The sequence below is a fragment of the Falco naumanni genome, chromosome 5, assembly GCF_017639655.2.
Source record: "Falco naumanni isolate bFalNau1 chromosome 5, bFalNau1.pat, whole genome shotgun sequence".
In the NCBI taxonomy this organism is placed as follows: domain Eukaryota; kingdom Metazoa; phylum Chordata; class Aves; order Falconiformes; family Falconidae; genus Falco; species Falco naumanni.
Genome location: NC_054058.1, coordinates 16,480,471 through 16,504,614, shown reverse-complemented (window position 1 = coordinate 16,504,614; position 24,144 = coordinate 16,480,471). Strand labels below are relative to the sequence as shown.

The window sequence follows — 24,144 nt, the reverse complement described above, 5'->3', positions numbered from 1 at the left end:
GAAATCCACAGCCAGATCATAACTGTTCCAAAGTTTTGGAGTTTTTTCAGATTTCTTCTGAATAACAGAAATGTTTAATGTATTCTGATGTGTGCGTCAATAAAACACGTGTTGTACTCTGTGAAAATGGAGCTGCTGGCTTGATTACAGACAGCATGTGAGTGAAGTGTAGTATCATCCCCAGTAACAATACCATTTTAAATGAAACTCTTGCCTTTGCAAGACCAAGGCAGCCCTATAGTGTCCAGCTGGAAGCTGATAGATCCATCTCTTGAAGAATAATTCTTAGGAACCTTGCTCCCGGTCATGAATGTTGCTCCAGTTTTATTTCAGTTGAAGCAAACAAGAGAAAATTTTCTTTTCTGGTTATTATCTTTCTTGACAGTGTTTTTTTGGTGTTTTTTTAAAAAATACATCTTATGCAACAACCTTCTGAGAAAGAAGAAACCAACTGTGTCTTGTTAAAAAGGAGGGTGAAGGATAGAAGTGGGTGGACAGTCCCTTCCCACACCTCAGAGCCAGCTTCCCCAGGATCCTGATCTGAACCATGTATGTGGGTCCTGTTTTGTGCCTTCTCCTCTTTAAAGGATGTGCTCCTGGAATGAAAGAGCCAGGATAATACTTTTTCTTTAAAGTCCACAGCAAGTACAACTGTGGTTTTAGCTTGGGAAGTGACTTCCTGATTATGAACATATATATAAAAAATAATTTTTTTTCACTCCAGAAGTGAATTTCTGAAGTTGAGTGTAAGATCATTAAAGCAAACCAAACTTTATGGCCTCCAGAGGTTTCTTGAAGAACATTTTCAGCTCACCTGAAGATGGTAGTTAATTTGAGTTGTGGTACCCGTGGTGGCTTGTGCAATCTAGAGTGTTGCTGCTGTGACTAGCAGATCTGTCGTCTCACAGACCAGCCTCAGATTTTGACACTTCTTCAACAAGTCAGTTCTTCCAGCGTGGCTGGGAGAGTAATGAGAGTTAATATGAGGGAATATTAGATTTCAAAGAGAAATTTTCCTGGCTGGATAAACATAGCTTGTAATCTTACAGAGTGATACTGGCCGGTTTGGCCAACAGGGTGATTCCCAAGTGGAGGAAGCGGTTTGGTTAGCCAGAAATCATCTCATATTTCTTATTCATGGAAAAATCTCGTCTTCAAACCAAAGTTTGTTGTTTGATTGTCTTAGTGTGGGCGTACAGCGCATTCCTGCGGCTCAGCTTCTGCTTATGTTGAATTTAGCTATTGAAAGGTCCTATGGTAATGTGTGGCACACAGATGTTTACCACCAAACACCTGTTTGAGATGCCTCCTCAGGCTGCAACATGAAAGGAGCCTTGTGATACCATTTCAGCCTGTCGTCATAAACTGCCTCCTGGCAATATTTTTTGTCTGTGAGTTCTTGAAGCACAGGACCCTGCTTCTTGCTAAAGGTGGTCATCCAGACTGGTGTTTTTAACACTGGAAGATAATATGGGCTTATTTATAGCATGTCTTGGCATGGCATCTTCATGCATTGTGGATGAGTTCATCAGCAGTAAGAACAACCCGTGCAGCCCCAACGGCAGAGCTGTCAAAAATCACCATTCCCAATCCAAAATGCATCAATCTGGCTTAGAAAAGGCAGCTTCTGCTCCTCTTCTGCTATGCTCTTTTCTTCTGGGTTATTTAGTATTCATCTTTTTGAGATTTTTATCTATCAAGGGTAGTTGTAAATGTTTCTTTTTAATAATAAAAGCTTTGGGGTCTGTGATGATCACAGGACTCCCAGAGCTAGGATCTGCGGTCAAAAATACTAAGGATTTTTTATGCTGCAGCTGTTACTGGGTAAATTTGAATTTAAGTGTGAGGACAGTTGGTTGTTACTGCTGCATTTTATGTCATTCTAAAATATAACATAAACTTGAGACAAGCCACTCGTGAAACCTAGGACAGTTGAGTCAACTTTTCCTTCCTCTTTTTCTTGGCGCCTACAAGTGAGTTACATGTGTTCTTCCAGGTTTATTAATAGCCCGTCAGGAAAAGAAAATTCCCTCCTGTTTACCTTGTAGTCAGGTGAAGGGATCGGAATCGCTCTTTTCTCATGTGTTGGATGATTTTCTCATGGGTTGGATGATTTCCGCAGGGCCAGGAGGGTGCAGAGGGGGGGTTGTGCTGTTCGGCAAGGAGCGAGGGTGGAGATGGCCAGTTGCCACCTGCGTGGGGCTGCCCTTCCTCCTGGTCGGGTTTACACAGCTCTGCAACCACCTGCCTACGTCCTCCTGGGTTTGCGTGTTGGGATCCCAGCGGCCGGCTTAGGTTGAAGAAGGGTTGATCTTGCCGGGCTTTGATGTGTTAATTCTCCAGAGGAGCTGCTTGCTCCGCCTGAGGAGCGCTGCTGCTTCGCGGCTCTACTCCAGCTCTGCTCCGGCTCTGCTGTCACGTTCGCCTCCTTCCTTGGCCAGGCAAGGAAACCTGCTGTCACTTAACCTGTCACTTAACCTCAGCGCCTGGGTTCGGAGGAGCCTGACGGCACCGCTGGGCGCTGCGGGTGCCCGTGGTGCTGGGGCTGCAGCTCAGCCTCGCCCGCCTGCCGCAGTCACTGGCGTCCTTGGATGCATGGAGATAGTCATGACCAGCATGGAGTACAGCTGGGACATTCACGGACACTGCGTCTGGCTAAATAAGGTAAGGCTGTCCGTGTGTCTTCTGGCTCCTGCGTTTTCCCGAGTGGCGAGCCATAGCTGGGCAGCGCTGGTAGGGAATGAGCATTTCAGCTTTCTCCTGTATCGGGTGGCAGCTGAGTTGCTATTGAAGAAACTGAATAATGTGAAATGGTTGCATCTTCCCTATTCAACAGCCGTGTTCTTTATATTTAAAAAATGTTTCAGGTAAATTTCTCAGAGTGACCGTCTGTCTTAAGCCGGTTTTCTTTTGGAACTCACTTTTATTGTAGTGAAGCCTTTAAAATGTAATGCAGGGGGGGTTGCGTGGGTTTGTGGCTTTTTTTCCCTTGCTTATTCTGTAAGGAGGAACTAATCTGTAAACTTTAGGAAAAGCTTAGCAGCAGGTCTGCCTGCCTGCTGCCTGAGCATGTGGAGCAGGCTGCAGATATTCAGAGCGATGAGTGGGGAGGCGTGAAATGCAGAGATGCTGATTTGGGAGGGCAGCGGTGGGCTCCCACACAAACTGGTTAAACACTGGTACGGATTGTGTTCAGACAGATTTGACTAGTATCATTTGGGACAGAATCGATACTTAGAGAGGATAAAGCTGCCGTGGCTCTGTATCACAGGGGAAACAGTGGCAAATACTTTGCTTGGAAAACCTGGAGGCTCTGCCCATGGCGCACCAAGTGACGCTGAGATAGCTGAGGCTGGAGGAGCCCCCTTGTAAGGGACTCTCTAAAACTGAGTGAATAAGCAGAACAGCGGTAGCTGTGCTTAACTAAGCGTAGGTAATGTGTATTATAATGATCTGAACAACATAAGCATGTTGATGAGCTCTAATTTAACTCCAGATGGTCAGGAAAGAGATGTCAGGGACAGCTTATTTGCCCAACTGTTGACTGGACTGTGGTGGTCAAAACAGTCCGTGCAATCTGCTGTACAAGAAAATAATGCTGTGGAGTGGCAGCTCCTTCTATACAAATTGAATTGCCTCTACAGCAAGAACAGTATGATTTGTGCTTATTTTGTGTCAAAAGCAGATGGGAAAATGAAGGGAAATGAGGGCTAAAAATTAGGGGTTTTTTTGAAAGAAAGAAGAATTCATCAGTTGAGAGGAAGTGGATTTTTTTTTCATTATTATTATGAGGAGGTTTAAAACAGCAGCTATTAGAAACTTCCCTGTGGTTTGGAATGCTAACTCACTTGCTGAAAAAAAGGGATTAAAGACTGAGGGCAGGCAAGCTGTGGAAGTTTGGTGATGCATCTATTTATTACAGGAATAATTCCCTCCAGAGCAGTGTGGATTTTTACACTTACATGATTGCAGACAAAGCTTACACACGTGTTTAACAGATAAGCCACGGATTGATCTTGCAGAGTTTTTAAGTGCACTGGGTCTGATCTTATAAGGCATTTTAAGTAAATGCTTAACCTCAAACTTCTGCAAAGCCTCCGTGGCATCGTGACAACTGTTCTTTTGGTTTTAGATCAGTATTGGTAAATCTGCACTCTCTTCCAATACAGCGTTTTGCAATTAATCCCTAAATTGAAAACACATGCAAAGTCTAACCGCTTACTTGAAGATAGATTTTAGTTTGCTGATGAAAAAGAGCCTTCTTTGGAAAATGGCAAAGCTTGCCTTGCACAGATAGTAAACTATGTTAATCCTGTATTGACTTTGATGATACAAATTTGATCTAGAACTACCAACTGCCCCAAATATGCTTGCAGTTGTTGTTAAATATTTACTTTCTTTTTCTCCTCCCTGCACCCCCACCCCCACCCCCCCGCAAGTGGAGCCATTGCTCTGCAGGATGCATAGTTGCCAGGCTCAGTCCCAGGGAGGCTGCAGGTACCCAGGTGGAGAGAAACTGCTCCTGAAGGATGCATTGAGTGTTGCTTGCTCAGGTTTTGCACACACCAGGTTTTCTGGCATCTTTCAGACCTCCCTGCAGCCCGTTCCTCCCTGTTAGGGTTCCCTCCACCCCATCTCCTGGTGCTCTCGTTCCCATATCCAGTGTTTGGGCATCTTTCCTCTCCATTTCTCTTCAGTCCTGCCCACTGCTATCATTGCTCTGTTCTTCGTGTATTTCATCTGCTCTCTTCCTTCCTCATCTCTCTGGGAAGAAAATCATGCCAGCTATCAACTTTTTTACCTTTGAAGACAGAGCAGAGAGATGTGGGAAGGTATCGTGTGGCTGTTGCCTGCAGGTCTCTGATCTCTGCACCACCATAGGAGGTGCTGGAGCTGCTGCTCTGTGAGATAGGTGCCATAGCCTTTCTGTGCCATTCTTTCTCCAACTCTCATCTTGTTCCCCACTGAAACTGAAGTCAGTGACTTTCTTGCCTTTTCATACCTAAAATGAAGAGTTAGTCCCAGGTATTACACAGAAGTTACATCATTTCAGGCAAGAAGCACACTGCTGTTGGTTTGTATGCAAATTTTTCTGGTTTTGGTGTACTATAGGAGGTCTGTTCCTCTGCAGATATTACAGAATATTTCTGGCAACAGCCAGCAAAAACATCTTTGGTTTTGTGGGAGAGCAACCTTTCTCCAGTCCTGTTTGGGGTTCCTACCACCTCCTCCCTCTTTCTTACGGCAATGTGAAGCTGCAGCCTGAGCTCTCTCTAAATGCTGTTTTAAAGCAAAGTATGTTGTGCTGAGAAAAACAGGATTATTTTTTTTTTGAGAAATGTGAACGGAGTTTAACAACAAAGGTGTCTTGGCAAGATGCTATGCACAATGACTAATGTTCTATTTTAACACCTTGTCAGTTTTCACAGCATCATAAATTACCTCCCCATATTTCTCTTCACGCAGTCTTTGGTTTTAGTTAATTTGTGTCTGGCTGCACTGACTAGAGGTATCAGGAGGTTCAGTGGTTAGGGCACTGATGTGGCTGGGAGGCAGGGAGCTGAGTCTGTGCTTTGAGAAGGGCTTTCATGTTAGCCCCAGCAGAACGGAGGGATATCTTTGCACCGCACCTGCCCGCTTGTAATGAGGGATGAATATCGCTTTCCTACATCAGACACACACACTGGATTGATGAATGTGTTGTATATTAAATACAGATGCTGTTCTTACAGATCCTGAGTAAGTGCCTGAGATGTAGTGGGTGACTTTGAATGAGAAGGGAGCTACAGAATAGCAAAAGTATGCAAAAACCTAGGGTTTTTGTTTTACATACAAGTCAGGTTACAAAATTTAAAGCATAATCTGCTAGTTGAGCAGCTAACAAGTTCATTTTGGAAGCTCTTTGACTTCTTTCACCTAAATTGAAGTGCTATAGAACTGAAGATCTCACTGATCTTGAATGGAAATCCTGTTGCATGAGCTAAATTCTGATAGAGGTTGGGGAAAAACAGGGCAAACTCAGAAGTTTCAAATAAATCTGCCTTGGCGCTTAGTGTCTGGATGGTCAGAACACCTAGTAATTTACTGCTAATTAATTCAGGTACAGGGTATCGTTATGATATGAGGAATTGGTACAAATTACTAGAGAGCATCCTTTCTTATTCTGCTGTAGGTCTAGTGATTTCAGGGGAGATATTGTGGTCATCTTGTAAAAGTTACACGTGTGTTTGGGAGACACATTTGCTACTGTACACTGACCTAAAACTGCCAGGATGCAGCCAGATTTCTTGAGAGTGTAAGCTGACGTCAGACACTTTGTACCCCCTCCCATTTGCTTTATGTGTAATCCTGAAGTGGTGCTGGTGGGAGTTTCATTCTTTCCGTTTCAAATGAGGCAGTTTCTCCCACCACCCAAGGTCAGACATGTAACTTACGAAAGGAGTTGTAGTGAGCAGGGTTCCTCAGGCATCCTCTGCAATCAGGGGAGGTGAGCTGCTTGAAAGGAAGATTCAAAGCAGGAACGCAAGGCTTGCAGCTCCTAAGTGGTGGTGGCCTCTCAAGGCAGGGTTGTGCTGCAGACTCAGCAGGGCATGAGGATCCTTTTCATCACATATTCAGAAGGAAATCAAGGCCCCTCAGCATCAGTGAGAGTCTTTGCTGAGCATGCTGGATTTCAGAGCAGCTTCTCGGACTCCTCGAAGCAATTTATGCAATGATGGGAACAAGAATTTTCTTTTCTGAGCTGAGATCTGATTGTGGTGTCCATCACAAAGTGCTTTGGGACAGCTTTGAATATGGCTACAGTAAAATCCTCCTCACTGCTCAAGAGCATTGAAGTTATTATGAAGAAAAAAAAGTTGCTGATTCCTCTGAACTCTCTGATAGCATTAACATGTATTCTTGTTTCTGTTTAGCCCCAGGCAGCTTTACAAAGAGATGCGTTTAGAGTGCAGACGTTCAACCATACCCAGTATAATGTGCCTAATGCAAAAGGATGTCTCTTACTGTGTGTTTTAGAAAAAATTGTTTGACTTGCAAGAAGCATAATGCACATTTTGTAGATTGTGCGTTGATTTTTTTTTTCCACTTGCTGAATGTCTTAGGGTATTTGTCTCTTTGCAAATGTGGCTTAGCATAGTACATCATTGAGCACAAATTTTGTTAACAAAATGCTGAATGCACAGTAAGTGAATTTTGCAGAATTAGGTCACCAGAAGGTTCTTCCTTTCTCATCTTTAAGCCCCTGAACAATTCTTGTCCTGAATGGTGGTCTTGTATCCTTTGTTGATAGTTTTATTTGACTTGTAACCCTTTGGGGGCTGGAGAATACTTTAAATCTGTTCCTGAACTGTGCAGACTAAAAATATTGCTTAAGTGTGTTGATACTGTTGAATGACGTGGTACGATAGCTGGCTATGCAGTCTTTGCTGTCTTTCAGACTAATGGACACCTATCTGGGAATGGAGATGTGTATCAAGAAAGGCTGGCTCGTCTGGAAAATGATAAGGAATCTCTTGTTCTGCAAGTAAGTAGCCACCTAATTTAATTTTTTCTGCACTTGGCGTTCATAAGACTTTTTGATGGTACGTGATAAAATCTCTGAGAATTTGTTTGCAGTTGTGTTGTTTTGGACAGAGTTCAGAAGCCTTGCTGATACCTGCGAGTTAACCCAGAGTAAGGATAGGTGTGAATTTAGATTGCAGGAAAAAATCTGCAGGCCTGCCTTTCTGCGTATCTGATCTCTTTTTGAATCTTATTAGCTGAGCAGGTTCACAGAGCAACCACCTTCTTACACCCATGTTTATCCTTAAGATCACCATTTCCCATGACCATTCACATGCTGTCTGCATCAGGTGACACGTGCCCTGTCCTTGTGAAAGGTGACAAAAGCTGCGGGACTCGCCAACAGGTGGGAGAAGACAAGCAGCTGCCCAGAGGTCCTGTTCACCTGCTGCTGGGCTGGGCTGGACTGGGTCAGCCCCGAGTGCTCTTGCCTGCTGGCTTACTCTTGCTGTTGGAGTCGGGACTGCCTGGTCCAAGTACCCTTTGGTCCACACAGGTGTCCTGCCATCCCCTGATGCGGACCTGGTCCAGGAGCTGTGACAGTGCCAAGCACTGCTCTAAGCAGTTTGCCCTCATTGCCAGCAGTACCGCAGATTTCCTCAAAAAAGCCTGTTTAAAAGAAAAACTTCATTCAGAAAAGGCAAAATTGGATTGGGTTCGCAGTCTCGAAAGTTTTGTCTCAGTCTTGCCTAGCCTCAGTCTGTGTGTTTTAACCTCCTTTGCTTTTATTGTTCTGAAAAGGAGAAGCTGTATGCTATGGCACACTGTGTGCAGTCACTTGGAAAGGAGAATAAATTACATGCACTGAGGTTTAGCTATTTGGTTGTTAAGGTAAGAGCTAGTGGCGTTTAGTTAATGCATTGTCACAGCAAAGTCACAAGCTGCCCCTTGTGAAAACTTCCAGGACAAGTGAGGAGGGGAAATGCAGAACTGCAATGCATCCACTAGAACTCTGGCTATAATCCCAGTAAGTGTGAGGGGAAAGCTTTCCCTCCTCACTTGTTGGCTTTGCCATGTGTTGTACCCACTGCAGAGCTCTGCTGCTCCTCCGCCCCCCATTGTCCCATTTAGTCTTTGGCCCATCCAGCACTGTTACTCATACAGTTCTTCAGGGGACGCATATGGCGTGGGTGCAAGGTACCAGATGTGCATCCCTTTTTCTCTGCTGTGCAGGTAAGTGTGCTTACAGACCAGGTGGAGGCCCAAGGAGAAAAGATTCGGGATCTGGAGTTTTGTCTAGAAGAGCACAGGGAGAAGCTGAATGCCACGGAAGAAATGCTGCAGCAGGTATTTCACAGCCCCATGTCTGTCTTTCTGTCTGTCTTTGTTCTGTCCTAATGAACTGCATTTTGCTTTGGTGAGAGCAGTGCACTTCAAGGTGTTGCATCTCTTGATGTCTCTTAACTGAGTGATAATTTTCTACCATATTTGCTTTAAAGTCTTTGTGCTTAGCAATGTCAGTGCTGCTTTACACTGTAGGAATCCAGTTCTGCTCTTCTTTGAGCCTTTCCTTGCTGAACTTCAAAGAGACTTGGATTAAAGCCTTTGGCAGGATGGGTGCATTGCCCTCAAAGCTCCTTGCTGCCCAGGGCAACTGTGATGACAGACAAGCTTTTTTCTTGTCCTGTCAGCCAACCCATGATAGTGCCCCTGTGATCTCAGATGCATCCTAGGTGCCTGGAGTCTGTCAGATGGGTAGTGGCTGTGTCCCAGGGCTTCAGATAGTGCCAAGGAAGAGGGTGATACTTTTCCCCATGAAAGAGGCCTTTAGCTGTAGAAATAAATTGCTTATTTCTTCCCCTTGGATGAATAATTCTGTTCTCTTCCTCTTTGTCTTGAATCAGGAGCTTTTAAGCAGAACATCCCTCGAAACTCAGAAGCTGGATCTTATGGCAGAGATTTCCACTCTGAAGTTAAAGCTTACATCTGTAGAGAAGGATAGATTGGACTGTGAGGACAGATTCAGAGACGCAGAGGTGAGTAAAACCCAACTGAATAAATTGTGAAAATTACATGTGGTTTCACATTACCTGAAAACTTCCTGGATTTTTTTTTTTTTTTTTTTTTTACTTTTTTTGCAAGGCAAGAACAGAAGTAGTCTTTAAGGTTTAAAGATTTATCTCTTAAAATGAAAAGTGTGCTTTTTGGTAAACTCTGGTTTAGAAAGAAAGTTTGTCAAAATCAGTTTTTGGTTCTTGCCATCAGATCTCAGGAGGAATGGCATTTAGGATGGATTTAAATAAGATCATGGACATACTGCACGCTCCTGCCCCAAATTGAAACTGTCATCTTCTTAGTAAAGCATGTCTGAGGCAAACACTTAAGCGCATTGCAAGTGCAAAAAGCATGCACGTGCAAAGACACAACACACTAGAAGACACAACTTTTGATTTCAGTTACGGAGGGAATGACATGACTCTGTGTGAGGGCATTCTGAAGCCTTACTTCAAACCCCAGCCTGACAGAAGCCCAGGACCGCGAGGCCAGCGGTTACTCATCTCAGCCTGGCCTCAAGCCCAGTGGTGTGCGGTGCCAGGCAGTGCCAGGCAGAGCAGCCATCCTCTGGCCGTGCTCTCCTCGGGCATTTGCCCACTGTGCACCGCTGATCTGTGTATCTGAACCTTGCTCACGTTTGAAGCCAGAAAGCCTTGGAGCAAGTGGGCAAAGCCGTTTTTTTTTTCCAGGAAACTCCCAAGAATCAGAGTGAGCTTTGCTGTTAGAGTGACATACCCCATATCAGAAATACTTTGGAGTCTGCCTAGGAAGCAGAACAAAATTTCCAACTTCGGGTTCATAAATGAGCTGAAATGTCAGATGTTCATATTGTGCACGTTCCAGATGTCATTCATTTCTGGAAGGAAAGAAGCCATAATGCCATCACAGGAGACAAAATCTGTCCTTTCCACTTTAGTCAGTGGTTTACCAACTCCTTCCAGTTTCCTATGTGTTTTCCAGTGAAGTGTCATTCCTCACTTGTGTTGCAAGCATAAGAGCAAAAGTTAGACTTGCTTTTGAATTACTCTCTTTGGACCTGTCTGTATTAATCTGCAGACCCAGAGAAGTCCACTGGTTGAAAAACAATGACTCGAATCATGTTCGGATTTGAAAGGTGGTGATTGTTTACATAGTAGTGGCAGTGTCCTTTCCTGCAGTGTAGCACATCTGGGTGTTGCTAAGCTGTGGGTTGTATTCACGTTGCCTCCTGTTACCTTTTCCTCTAGTTTGATACCAGGTGTTATGTGAAGTATCACAGCATTGCCTTAAAAGCAGTTGATTTGGCAGTCCAGGCAAGTACTGTGCATGGCAGTGCTGGAGAAATTGGTGGGGGGAAAGGTGGAGGGAATCGTTGAAGGTCTTCTGCATCCCTAGGAGGTGTGTTTAAGAGCTGGCTGCTTTCACAGCTCCCATGAGGTCTCTCTGCTCACACAGTGCTTGGCTCTTTCATGAGTTATAGCATACAAGTAACTCTCTTCACCTGTATACTGGCAGCTGTCATAAGCAGCCCAAATGATAGATAAATTAGTCAACAGCAGTAAATGGCTTTGGGGAGGCAAAGTTTGGTCCAGGTGACTGCAGTGACCAGGTGCTTTCAGAAGTGGATTCCACTGCATCTCGGTTTGTAAACACCCTGTGGTTTCTTGTGCTGTCCAAAACAGGTAACAAAAGTGATTGGGCTTTCAGTGATTTGCTTCCTCTCTTTCTATCCTTATTTTTATTGAATATGATTCATTGCTGAGCTTGCCTGTACTCCCCCTTCCTTTGTTGCCCCCTAAACTGCAGTTTCTCCATAACTTAATAGCACAACTCAGCACACCAAGAAGGCGTATGTGGAGCTACCTCTGTTCCCAGAGAAGTGGTTAGAGTGTGGGACCGCAGCATGCCCTGCGACACGGGAGGCTCTGTGCAAGAGGCTAACCTCCGTGGCCGCTGTGCAGACCTTTCTCTTTGAAATACCTAGAAATAAGCCTAATGTCTTTGATAAAAATAAGGTAATTTTAATGTCTAAAAGGTAATTACTATAATTAGGGGCTATATAGATTTTTATCCTGGATATTTATGCCAGAAGTAATGAACTATTACTAAAATGTTCCTCCCTCCCTTTGAAAACCAGAATGAGGTAGGTTAGTGTGATAGAAATTATTACGTTGTTTCTTCTTTGTTTCAACACTTCATAGCTGTAAAAAGGCTTAGGCTTAGACACTGAAAGGGATAATATGTCTTAATTTGCATTTTGTTCAGTGGAAAAATGAATGGCTAATTAGTTATAAGGGTCTCAGCCATGCAAAATCTCTCAACAGGTATTTTGGAGGCAGTACTTACTCAGAAGTACACAGTATTTTATTCAGTGTTAATCTAATTATATTCCTGTTTAAAGTAGTAGATGATCAATTATTTCAGCAGATCTGAGTATTTAAATTAATATTTAAAATATTCTACCATAAAACACATTATGGCGTTTACATACAGTGTTCAGAATGGAAAAGAATTCATACCCAAACTGGGAAAAAAACCCTATGAATATTGCTTCTGTTTTTATTTAGGGAAATGGAAGTGAAAAGGAAAAACAAAACATTGATGTCTTACAACAGCTTCTGTGGAGCTGCTGTCTCCTACAGAATTACCATTCAGATTAAATCCTTCATATTATCCAGCTATTACTTATGTCTGTCATTGCAACTGCCCATTCCAGCTTGGTAGGTTTTTCATATTCACTGTTCTTTCTCTAAACAGATGCTTCACTGTATCTGTAAGCGTTTTCCTTTGTACTCTAGGACTTTACTCTCTAGATGTTCACAAATACACAGCTTTTTCAAAGCTAATTGTATACGTAATAGAGATTTATAATTGTTCTGTTCTTTAAATCATTCCAGTCTTTCCACTTTCTTAGCAGACACCATTATTATTTTCCTGAAGGAGCACGGGTGGTCTGACTTGGGCTGAGTTTATGTAAGAAAGTATCGTACAAGGGAGTTTATTTAGGGAGGAGTCCATAACCAGACACGGTCTTTGAAGCAGCAGCCAGAGGGTAAACTGGCTCACTCGTGGGAAATTCTTCATATTTTAAACACCACCAGTCTCCTTTGTGCAGATGAATTTGAGTGGTGTAGAACAATGTTTTTGTTTCCAGTGCCAGTAACGAAGCCACTGACCCCTGTAGCTTAAAGTTATCATTGCTTTTTTGTGCCTCGCCGGCCTTGCTACGAAGAGCGCAAGTAACACGAGTAGGAAAGAAAAAGGCTTTGGGAAATAGGAGTCTGTGTGTCCCACCCTGTCAGCTCCATTTATGGATCCAGTCCGGGAGCCACCTAGTTGGGTGTTTGCATGGAGAGACCTGACTCTGGATCAAAAGAGGACCATTTCATGGCTCTTTCCTGGTCTTCAGGCTTTAAGACAGGAACATGCATTATGCCCAAGACAGGTATTTTAACCCATTCAGGGGTGGCTGCAGAGGAGGTATTAAATGCAGGCAAAGCCGGCGCCATACACTGGCCACCATGTGGGTGACTTTTACAGCTGATTCATCTGGGTCAGCCAGGGAACTCCATGGGTTTTTGGTCTGGTCTCAGATCCTGATGAACATATACAATACCCTGAGTGCCACGGGGACGTACACACCTCAAGCATCACACTGGTCCCAAAAGCTCTTCACGTCATAAGCAGTTGCAATGGCTGGCACCTTCAGGTTTCGAACAATGCCATGATGTCCTTGCTGGGGCTGCTGCAGGAGGGGCAAGTCGCAGTCCTTGCTGCGAAGGGTTTGTAGCCAAAATCAGTTGAACAGGGAATAGTGGAAGAGAAGAATAGATGTTTGAGGGCAGCAAGCAGGAAAATGAAGTACACTGGGAGGATTAGGATTTCTTAGGGAACCTCAGTGCCTTCGGCAGTCTCTACCTCCAGTAGCTTGCCCAAAGTTAAATAATAATTCTGTAGCAGGGGAGACAGCCCTTTTTGGGCCTTTTCTTTCTTTCTCTGCTCATTTATGCAAGGTGTGACCATCTCTTTTATACTAGTGAAGGTCTGTATATGGAACCTGGCAAATCTTTAATGTAGTCCTCTGCCTCAAAAAGATGAGAACAAATGTCATTTACAGTTACTGTGCTGTAGATAACTTAAGACATCAGTTAATGTAGCACTTGCAAAGAGAGTAATTGGAAATATGTTTGGAGCAAAGAACGCTGTTAGGACTTGTCTTTAGTTCTATTTAACCCTTGAGAAATTTTACAGTATTTTTAGTGACCAGTTACCAGTGGTAAAAGTTCTGATTACCCATGAGGTCCATAACAGATTAAGCAGAAGAATTTAGTTTCTGCTCCAAGATCTTACACTCTTGGATACTGGTTGCAAGACTGCTCTGCTCTCTGTGAGATTGTGAGTGCATCTTGACACTGCTGTTAATCGATAAGGATTGTGCTGACTTTTTTCATTAAAAGGAGAAAAGTTTTGGTTTGTTATATGTTTTGCCTCACCAGGGGCCTTTTGAATATGGATAACAGGTTTCCCTCTCCTTCTTCAGTATTTTAAAAGTCCACATAGTTGTGTGTATCACATAAAAGTGATAAATACGTAGGCAGCAACCTCAGCAGTTATTGCTACACAGCATGTTTTGACATTGGATCGTGCCAAAGCAAAAATGATGGCTGCAGGAAAGAAAAGCCCCAAATCGTCATAGTATCAAAGCTGACCATGAGATCTGGGAATGTAGATTTGTTAGAGGTCTCAAACACTTGGCATTGACAAGGAAGAGTTCAGTTGGTGTAGTCATGCAGACTGACATCCATGTACATTTATGTTTAGAAGAGTTAGGTGCTTTGTAAAGGTCACACACTGGAGAATCAGTGAGGAATTGCAGGTGTACCCAAATCAGAAAGTCATACATTAGCAGTAGTAATTACTAATAGCATCAAAATTTTCATTTTCCTTGTAATTCTGGTGATTGAGCTTGGATCTTACTAAAGAAATACAGATGCTGCTCTGTTGCCATCAGATTTGTTAAGCACAAAACAATTACCAGAGGCCTGTAAGCTCAGAAGATGTGGTGTGGGGCTGGAAGGCAGGTGGTACTAGGGACCTGTGAATGTCAGGTGCTGGCTTGTTATTTTGTAAAGTATAGATCTCCATTAATTATATAACTAGCTCTGAAAAAATGTGCTTATAGTTGTTAGCTCAATGTACAGCATTGCTTAACATGGATAGGATTTGCCTTATCATGCAGAAAGACTAGACCTAAGTACTGTACGATCTTCTTGGTAGTTTAACAGCCCTTGTGCTGTGGTTCCAGTCTGCTGTGTTTTCTAGGGTGCACAAAGAGCTTATCTCCTCCTTTGAAGCATTTCCTGGTGATACAGTGTTACAGTAGCTGCTGAGAAACTGCTTTTTTTTTTTCCTTTTTCTTTTTTTTTTTTTCTTTTTTCACACAAACATAACACTGGTCTGGTGTCCATACATCAACTAAAGGTCACAACGCAGCTTGCTGGACAACTTTGAATTGCATGAAAGAGACACCTTTCTGATGATGTGTTCCCTTGCTGAGCAGGACAATCGTTTTCCCAATAAGCTGTGGTTTGTTATCTCTTATATAGAAGGATACTTTGTCCTGGCTGTTCCGCAGGCTTCCTGCAGGTCTGCAGCTGGCCACTTAAGATCCCATTTTGCCATGTTGGCGATGGGGAGGTTTGGAGAAAGAGTGCCTTGCACCTTGGTGGGGCAGTGCAACTCAGAGTTTGTTTCACCACTGCAGGAAGGGAGCTGTAGAGCTGGTGGCACTCAGGGCTGACCTCCAGACCTAGTAGGTCTTTCCAAGAGGATGGCCAGGAGGTCGAGCCATTCTCCTGAATAGCTCAGATGTGATGGTGCCGGCTCCGAGTTTCTTCCAAACCAGGTTGAATTTGCAAAGCTCGGATGTAGTGGTGCCACTGATGCTTAAGCACATAGGCCTTTGTGCTTGTGGAAACCAGTGGATGGCTCTGCCATTCAGCCGTCAGGTAGAGGGGTTCATCTGAGTGGTGGAAATGTGTATTTACGCTGTAATGGCTTCATCTTCTGAAAAGGCAGGTGACAGCTGGTGAGCCTGAGGTGTGAGGGGAGGGGAGGATGTGGCTGCTGTGTATTGAAGGGCAGCTGCCACCGTTTTCCATTACCTGCCCATAGCAGCAGACATCCAAGCAGGTGAGCAGCCAGAGAGGCAGGAGGCCTTTCTTGGCCCTCAACACAGGGGACACAACTTCAGTTTATGTCTCCTTTTTCCTCTGCCCTCTTGCATTCAGTGCATTAATGCAGAAACTGAGAAATACAGTCCCTGCATACCTAGGAAGCTCTGAATTGCTTGACTTAGCTATGAATTTGGATGGTGTGTGTTTGTGTATGGAGCGACTTTTATTGCTGCTATGTTTTCATGGTCCTATCAATGGGTAGCAATTATTCTGTTTTGTTTACTGAATTTCTTTGTTGTTTCTGGTCTTGTTTTTTCCCTCACTCAGGATTTGATCCAGGAAATAAATGACTTGCGGTTGAGAGTGGGAGAAATGGACAATGAAAGACTCCAGTATGAGAAAAAACTGAAAACAACCAAAGTAAGTGAAGGCTGAGGGGAAGAAGCAGAGATGGGTGTAAGTCAGGCTTTAGAAGTTCGCTGCCTTTTCCCCAGTCCTTGCCTGCACCCTGCAAAATCCTGAGCATGCTCAGGCCCAGGAGTTTCATGGTACTCAGCAACACGGGTTATTTCCAAATTTCGAGCTGTGTTTTTCGGATCTGGACATTGTTTTTTATGAAGGATAACTTACCATGCAGCTGGCTGTTAACAGTAAATTTATTACCAGTTTACACCCTTGTTTCACATATGTGTCAAGAAACACCAGTTGCAGTACGTAAGGCATTTGCCATAGGTGAGACCAAAGCTAAGCATTTATTTTTTCCTAAATGTGCTAAAAATCAGCCACTTCTGATGAGAAAGCATTCACCAAAGTAATTCTAGCAGCCTGTTTCTGTAAGTGTCTAACTTCGCTTTGCCATTTAGCCTTGTCTCTTTTCTATCTTTAGTTTTCTCTCACTCCTCTGTCTCTGTTACCAGTCTTTAATGGCCAAACTTTCTAGTATGAAAATCAAAGTGGGTCAGATGCAGTATGAAAAGCAACGGATGGAGCAAAAAAGCCAGATGCTAAAGGTGTAGTAGTTTCTGGGTAACATTGGGTCTGTTTTGAATCCTTCATGTTCCACCATTTTACAGTCTGTCTTGCATCGTGCTGTCATGCTCTGTTCTTCATTAATTGCTGTGTGTTGATATGCAGTGTGCCCTTTCCCATTAGATGTGGAAAGCTCCTTATGCAGATATTCCTTGTAAACAGCTTTTATATTGGAGGGGAGAGGGTTTTGGTGTTGTGGGCTTTGCATAGGTTACACATAATGGAATTAAACTTGGATTAAATCATTCCCCTTCCAAGGAAAGATCGCCTCTTCTGTAGGTTACATCCATTATTCAAACAGAACCTTTTCTCACCTTTTTGGAAAAATCTTATGCATAAAAACTAGCTAGAAAATAGTGATTGTTTTATACTGTCCCCTCTACCATGTAAGTTTACAGTGTGTTTCTAATTCAGGGAAGAAATATGTATCAACAACCACATGCAGCTCTAGTTGCACAGGGATACAACAGCAGCTTCTCTAGTGACCAAGAGGTGGTCTTGTTTTGGAGAAGCATGAGTCTCACAGAAATCCCATCAAAATTAAAGTTGGAGCACTGGAGGACTGTATTGCCTAACCATTGTTCTGGAAGAAGCTTTGATTTACTGACAATTTTAAGATTGATCTATTTTTTTAATATTGCTTTAGAGCAAACAGGAACCAATTTGAGACATCCTGTAGTCTGGGCCATAGTTTGGGTCACAGACTTCACTGTATATTTGCAACAGATCTTTTGAGGGAAGCTCAGGAATATACTTAAGCCACAGTATTCTAGTTTGGTTTATTCCTTTCAGGATTTAAAACTTCAGTTAGAAGCTGTAAATGCCAAAATTGTGAGTCTTGCCTTGTTTTGTTTTGTTTACAAACTGAACAAATTAAATTTTCAGTGTTGGGTACATTTGCACTGAGGGTCCTGTCTTGATGATGCTGTTGCACAAGATATCCTCGGACATCAAAGAAACATGTTACTAAACTGGGTAGGATTTGACTCAGATTTTAAAAAGTTAAGTGCATGGATCTGTGCCAGCCACTTGCTAGTGCAGATGGTTAGATCTAAGTTAAAATTTGCTAGCATTTATCTAATACACCCCAACTCCCCCAAACACCATCTGTCTTATTCCCGTGAATCTCAGCTCTAAGTTTCCTTTCCTAATGCTTGATCAGCAAACCCAAACTGTGGCAGAGGTACCACATTTTCATCTGAACTGCTTTCCGGTATGTGTTTATGTGCTTGATGGTGTTGTGATTATTTTTCTTTCATAGAATCAGTGGTTATTTCTGAAACTGTCCTCAGCCTGGTGTAAGCGCGGTTCCATAATTGTCCACCTTTGAACATGCAAAATGCCCTATAAATACCAAAATAAGTATATGTAAATTTTAACATTCAGCCTCATCACCTGCACTTTCTCTGTCTCTGCAAGGCTAAATAAATAAGAAAACTACTTCTTTTGCTTTACTTAAATTTAGATGTAAAACCTCTTCTCAATTATATATGAGGCCAACATTTTCGGACCGTAGGCTCCCTGGTTTTGTCCCCTTGTGGACTCCACGGTCTGTTGTGATGTTCAGACTCAGTTTGGTGGGTGTACCCTCAGCCAGTATAAATGTCAGGGGGCCCTTGGTCATCTTCACTGGCTGAGGACTTGTCCGCCGTGCTTCATAGGAGGGAATTTTGGAAACGTCTCAGATGAGTGTGGAAGCTTTCACTGAGTGATTCTGTGTGTATTACAGGATGAGCTAGCAGCTTTGAAAGACAAACTAGAGCAGAAGGAAGCTGAGGTAAAAAGATTACAAGAAAAATTGGTTTGCAAGCTGAAAGGAGAAGGAATTGAAATACTGGACAGAGGTAAGAAGAAGGGAGGCTCTGTTACCATGTCCTCCGAGGTCACCTCATCCGAGGTCATGTTTGCAATAACAGATAAAAGCCTCAATTTTCATACACTTTCTGCCTTTGTGTTTACTTCTTTGAATATAGTTAGTTGGTGTTCACGATGCAACTGCTGAACCTACTGTCACAGCAAGTTCTTGATCAACTTTAAATTAGCCTAAGTAATGCCTAGTTAGCTCTTTACATGGTTTGCGTAGTGCCTCAAAGGATGCAGTTCAAATTGGTAAAGAAATCCTTAAACTAATTTCAACAAGTTCCCCCAAAAGATTATATTGATAAGGAAACTTTCTACGTTGGCTGGGTGTTGCCTGTACACCCGTTACTGGTAAGGAAGGGGAAAAGCTGAACTACAGACCAAAGTATGATGCGTACTGGTAATCTTCAGTGTGGACTCAGCCATAAATAGGTGAAATCGAAGACTGGTTCTGGATTTGTGCACTAGTCAAGTCTAAATACTAATTAAGCTTTAATTAGCATAGAAATTTTACGTGTCAGATAACTCTTTTATTTGCTTGCAAAGAAGAAACGAAATCAGTATTTATTTGGGGAGAAACTTAATTCGGGAACTTATTTAAAAACAGAAATTTTTCTTTAAGGCCTCAAAAAATTTTTCAACAGATTTACATCCTACTGCAATTTCACTTCTGAATATATCTCACTGATAGCTATTGCTGATTTTAAGATTGTGCTGTTAAAGTATGTTTTCTAGAAAAATAAAGCCACAAGAGATCAGTTAGTCTCCTCCCCTGACCCAAGGAGGAAAATGCTCTGTGTTGATTGTAACATTTTATTTAATAAAATGTTCTGTTTTCAAAACCACTGCATAAGATCACTAAAAGTAACCACATTGAACTGTGATTCTTTTTCCTTTTTTTTTTTTACCATTTAAACGTGAACAATGTCTGACTTTATTGCATTTATGACTGCTTAAATGGGGCTTCTTGGGGGCTGCTGACGTTGAACACCCATTATGCTGCTTTTCAGCTTTAGTTTTCAGTATAGCTCAGCACGAGATCTTCTGCCGTGATGAACCATGTTTTTTCTGCCTTGGACTAATATTAAATAATGATGTTTGTAGCTAACACAGGTGATCTGCCCCATTAGCTGAATTGTGCTTTCTGAACAAATATGTATACGGTATCACTTAGCTGGCTTTTGCCAGTAAAGTGTTAGCTTGAGAGTACTCTATTGGCATAAGCCTTTTCTGAGACCTTACAAGCTGAAAAATACATTCTTGAGACGGGTAGTTGTGTATAAGAGCAGAGAGACTATTTTGTGCCTTTAGGAACGTCAGCACCACGGGAGTGCAGGTTGAAACGCTGAACTGCTTGCCTCTGCAATGATACATGAGGAATAGTTGACTTCCTTAAGTATCTATATTGTCTTAAAAGTTATTTAATGTCATAACCTTTATGCTAATTTCAAATCCAATGGATTTTCCTGCACAGATGAAAATTGTAAAAAGAAGCTCAAAGATAAAAGTAAGGTTTCTGGTGTCTTTCCGCAAGCATTTGCATTTCAGAAGTGCTTTCCAGAACAGCTTTCTGCATGTGTTTGCAAAACTGCTTTAACAAACATTGTGAGGTTGTATCATCTATAACCCTTAGTTACACTTACAGTGAAGTGTGAGAATAAGAGTGGATATATCACACTTCAAATCCAAAGTTTTCTGAAGAAAAGCTGATGGGCAAAGAAAGATGTGGTCTCATGGAGACTCAAAAAACGGTCGCCTCTCAATGAAATGCAGTCAACAATCCAGTAAACCAGATTTTCAGTTAGCATAATGGAGTGAAAATCTTTGGAACTGGATCAGCTGCTCTTTTAGCCCAGTGTGTCTTTCATCTAGAAAGCCAGGCAGCTTGTTTTCTTCTTGCATTTCATTAAGGAGGAAAATGTTCCTCCCACTCTTGTTTGTTTTCCAAGAAATTTTAGGAAGTTAAAACCAAGGTAAAATGCTTGCTTGCCTGTGAATTCGGCCACCTGCCTGTGTCTGTAATGAAATCTAAAGTTCACTTCATTTATGCAAGGAAGATTTTTAGCAAAATTTAATACTATTTCAATTCTTTTTTAATTTCTAGTCCAGAACACCTGCAGAATCTAACCTTGTTAGAACATATATGTTTGCATGTATTTATACTTTGTTGTAAGTAAGGATTATAGATGAAGTGCAGAACACTGTCATCTGTATTAGGGACCTTTTCCAAGTCTGAACTACAGTATATATCCCAGCATGACTGCTCATCACAGCAAATACTTGTATCATTCCATTGTGCTGTCCTCATTTCTGCATCCGTACTGAATTAAGACTAAGCATCACTGCACAGTGCTTTCTTCATCATATCCATTAATCCTATTGCTTTGTATAGTGGGGTTTTGAGATGCCATTTGGGGTGTTTGTTGACTGTTGTAATGAGGATGTGTTTTATTGCACTCCAGATGCCATATTTTATATTTTGGACTTTTTGTTTTGCAGTTATTTGAAAGATGCAGATACTGAAAGTCAAGCAGTAATTTTACTCTTGACTTTTCCATTGTCCTAAGACTAGGGAGGGGTGGGTAAGGAAATTTCCTGAATTTCATCATTTCGTTGATAAAAATGTCAGAAAAAATGTTTTTTAAGAAAAAGGGGTTTTTTTCTATATATTTCCATCTAAAATAGAATTTAAGTGGCTTATGTTTTGAAAGTAAATTTACAAATTAAAAGACAGATATTACCAAGTTGCTTCTAGGTTTTTTGTGTTTGTTTGTTTGTTTTTTTAATTTCCTTACACTGTTTTATTTAAATTGACTTGGAGAACTGTATTGTGTTTTTAGATATAGAGGTACAGAAAATGAAGAAGGCGGTAGAATCTCTAATGGCAGCAAATGAAGAGAAGGTAGCAAAGTCATTATTTTTTCAGTAGTCATTCATCAGGTTGAGTTAAATCTCTAAGAAAATCTGTATATATGAACTTGTCACAATGCAATTAAAAAATCAAATTTGAAAGAATCAGTGATTCACTATTGTGAGAAGCACTGCGGTACCTTTAAGGAGCTATAACTGAGCATTTATGAGCTCTGTTGTGTATACACAGAGTCCTTACACTGTTGTGTCATTCAGTTTAGTGTGACTGCAATTTACACCATGATCTGAAAATGTAAAGAGCTTCATACAAGTCCCATGAGATACCACAAACTGTGTTTCCAAAAGGGCTTTCTGTAAAATACTCATTGTTTTCATGTATGTTTTTGTGCATTCATATGCATGTGCACTTTGTAGGATGTTTCCTTTTGATCGCCAAAGCCCTAAATCCTTTGATTACTGCTTTCTTTGTACGTGGCAAATTTGTTATACTCCACCTTTGACTTAACAAGGGACGTGAAATTGACTTTCAATACTGGAACAATTCAGGTGATTAACCAGATGCTAGTTTTTGCTAAATACAAGTTTTGATATTTCAAAGCCTCTCAGAGTTCTGGGTCCGCTCCCATCCAGACTTCCCATTTCTTTTAGTCTCATAACCGATTAAACTGAAGATTATCTAGTCTTTGTAGTTCTTATTCTTGATTCACTGAAGGAAGAAGCACAGTCACAACTTTGCTTTGTTTTAGGATCGGAAGATAGAAGAGCTTCGGCAATCTCTGAATAGGTACAAAAAAGTTCAAGACATGGTGATACTGGCTCAAGGTAAAAAAGGTATTGTACAATCAAAAAAACCCAACCCTACTTGCATTGAAACTCTAGGTGCATTGTGGTAGTGTTATATCAACTCAGACTTAATATGGAATCATCTCTTGGGTAGAGTAAAAGCCAGTTCTTCTAACTGGTGTGAACTGGTAAATTGCCTTTTTTGTCCAGGCAGCTGCACGTTTGGGTGCTATCCCATTTATCATCTGGTAGTGGTAACTATTATTAATAGTCACATTGTTTATTTCCCCCTTGTAAAATTATTTTGGGTATGATAAGCTCTCAGGCTCTTTCCACAGCCTTCTGAAATGCCTTTCAGGGCTGGCAACTACATTAACTGCTAAAAATTGCTGTTCCCTTCTCCTGCGTGTATTCCTGGGGAGGGCTTGGTAGCTGAGCAGAGCAGTGCCTGAGCAAGCACGTTCCTGCAAGCCAAACCAGCACCGCCCTGGCAGCTGCACACGCTGTAAGAGCAATGCCTGAGAGCTGCAAAAGTGTCTGTAGCAAAGTGGGTGTGCTGCCAGGACTGTGTTGTGATGACACGCCACATCTTTGGCATATAATGAAGCCTTCGCAAATACCACATGCAGCAGCTATGGAAGAGTTCTTCTTCCTTAACACAGTAGGGGGGCAGGCTTGCTTTTGCTACCAGTCTTTTGTCACACACCCCCCCAAAAAGAAAAAAAAGCCTTCTCTGCCACCAGATAATGAGCTTAACTGTGTGCCTGAAGTGGTAGCTATAATATATACTGTAACATATAACGGTCCATTCCATGTGTTCCAAGGCTGGTGAAAGTTTCCAGATCCAGGAGCTTCTGACCCCCAAAGATGATAAATGTTGAGGTGGTCATCAGTTTGATGTGATTGTATTGAATACCCTGTCTCTCTCCTTCCTCCCTTAAAAGAAAATCAAAAGAAACGCACATAGAACATAACACTGAAATGGTTCTGGGGTTTCAGATGAAAACACTCAGGTGTTAGAAAATGAGCACCTCCCTTTACAGCAGTAACCCTGGCCTGGTGGGATGTTTCCCTGCATCATCCTGTTCTTTCATCACTCAAGTTGCATTTTATAGGTCATTGTCCTCTGAAAGACCTGTCCCCAAAGTTTTTAACACGTTAGCATTGTGATAATCTATGTGCCTATAATATGTGCGACTTAATAGTCTGCACCACAGCGTTGTATTACCACCTTATGGAAACCTCCCTTGTCATGGAGTCCTCTGAAGGCCAGAGAAGGCCAACCTGCCTTTCCCGAGGCCTTGAACTGACCCCGGTCCATTGCCTGAGCCGTCTTTAGGACAGACAAGGGCTTGTGGCTTGTGTATGCCATCCAAATGTTGGAGGTGAATGACCTTCCTAGGAGAGGGATGTAGGAGCCCCCAGAGATGCTTTCAAAGAGTGAATGAAGATCGTCAATAGCCAGAAATGAGTGAGGAGGCAAAATACGGATTTTTGTGGTGGGTGGATTTATGTTTGGGCTCTTGGGTCTGCTGTCATGAGCCAGGGCAGGAAAAGTGGAGGGCAGAGCCCCATCTGGACATGCTGCTGAGACTCGAGCTAAGACCCAGGGAAAAGAGAGGCTCCTGGTGCCCCTCTTTGCTTCTGCCTGGGTTTTGAGAGGCCATGACTGCAGCAAGGAGATCCAGACCTTTGCTCCTGAGGGGGCCAGCTGATCCGCAGGGCTCCATGAAAGCCCTCAACCATGGTCTCCAGCTGTCTGTCCTGCACCCCCACAGCCACTGCAGACCCGAGGCAGGCGCAGCGGTGGGTTCTGGAAGCAGCTTCTCTTTAGTCCGGTGCCATGGATGTAAGCCAGGATAGGAGCTGGCACGCACCAGAGCGTGCT

At 42.5% G+C, this 24,144-nt stretch overlaps 1 protein-coding gene across 7 annotated transcripts in view; it reads left to right on the top strand.

Moving 5' to 3' along the window:
* The window catches only part of PPFIBP1 (PPFIA binding protein 1), a 119,446-nt gene that overhangs the window by 69,467 nt on the left and 25,835 nt on the right, over positions 1–24,144 (top strand). For 2 of the 7 annotated variants that reach the window (XM_040594763.1, XM_040594761.1), the window contains exons 5-12: positions 7,439–7,525; positions 8,737–8,850; positions 9,408–9,539; positions 16,041–16,133; positions 18,472–18,586; positions 20,077–20,109; positions 21,443–21,504; positions 22,220–22,304. In XM_040594763.1, the coding sequence (XP_040450697.1) occupies positions 7,439–7,525; positions 8,737–8,850; positions 9,408–9,539; positions 16,041–16,133; positions 18,472–18,586; positions 20,077–20,109; positions 21,443–21,504; positions 22,220–22,304 (721 nt within the window). The remainder of the gene's footprint in view (positions 1–7,438; positions 7,526–8,736; positions 8,851–9,407; positions 9,540–16,040; positions 16,134–18,471; positions 18,587–20,076; positions 20,110–21,442; positions 21,505–22,219; positions 22,305–24,144) is intronic. The other 5 variants (XM_040594767.1, XM_040594765.1, XM_040594766.1 and 2 more) reach the window with 3 other exon arrangements.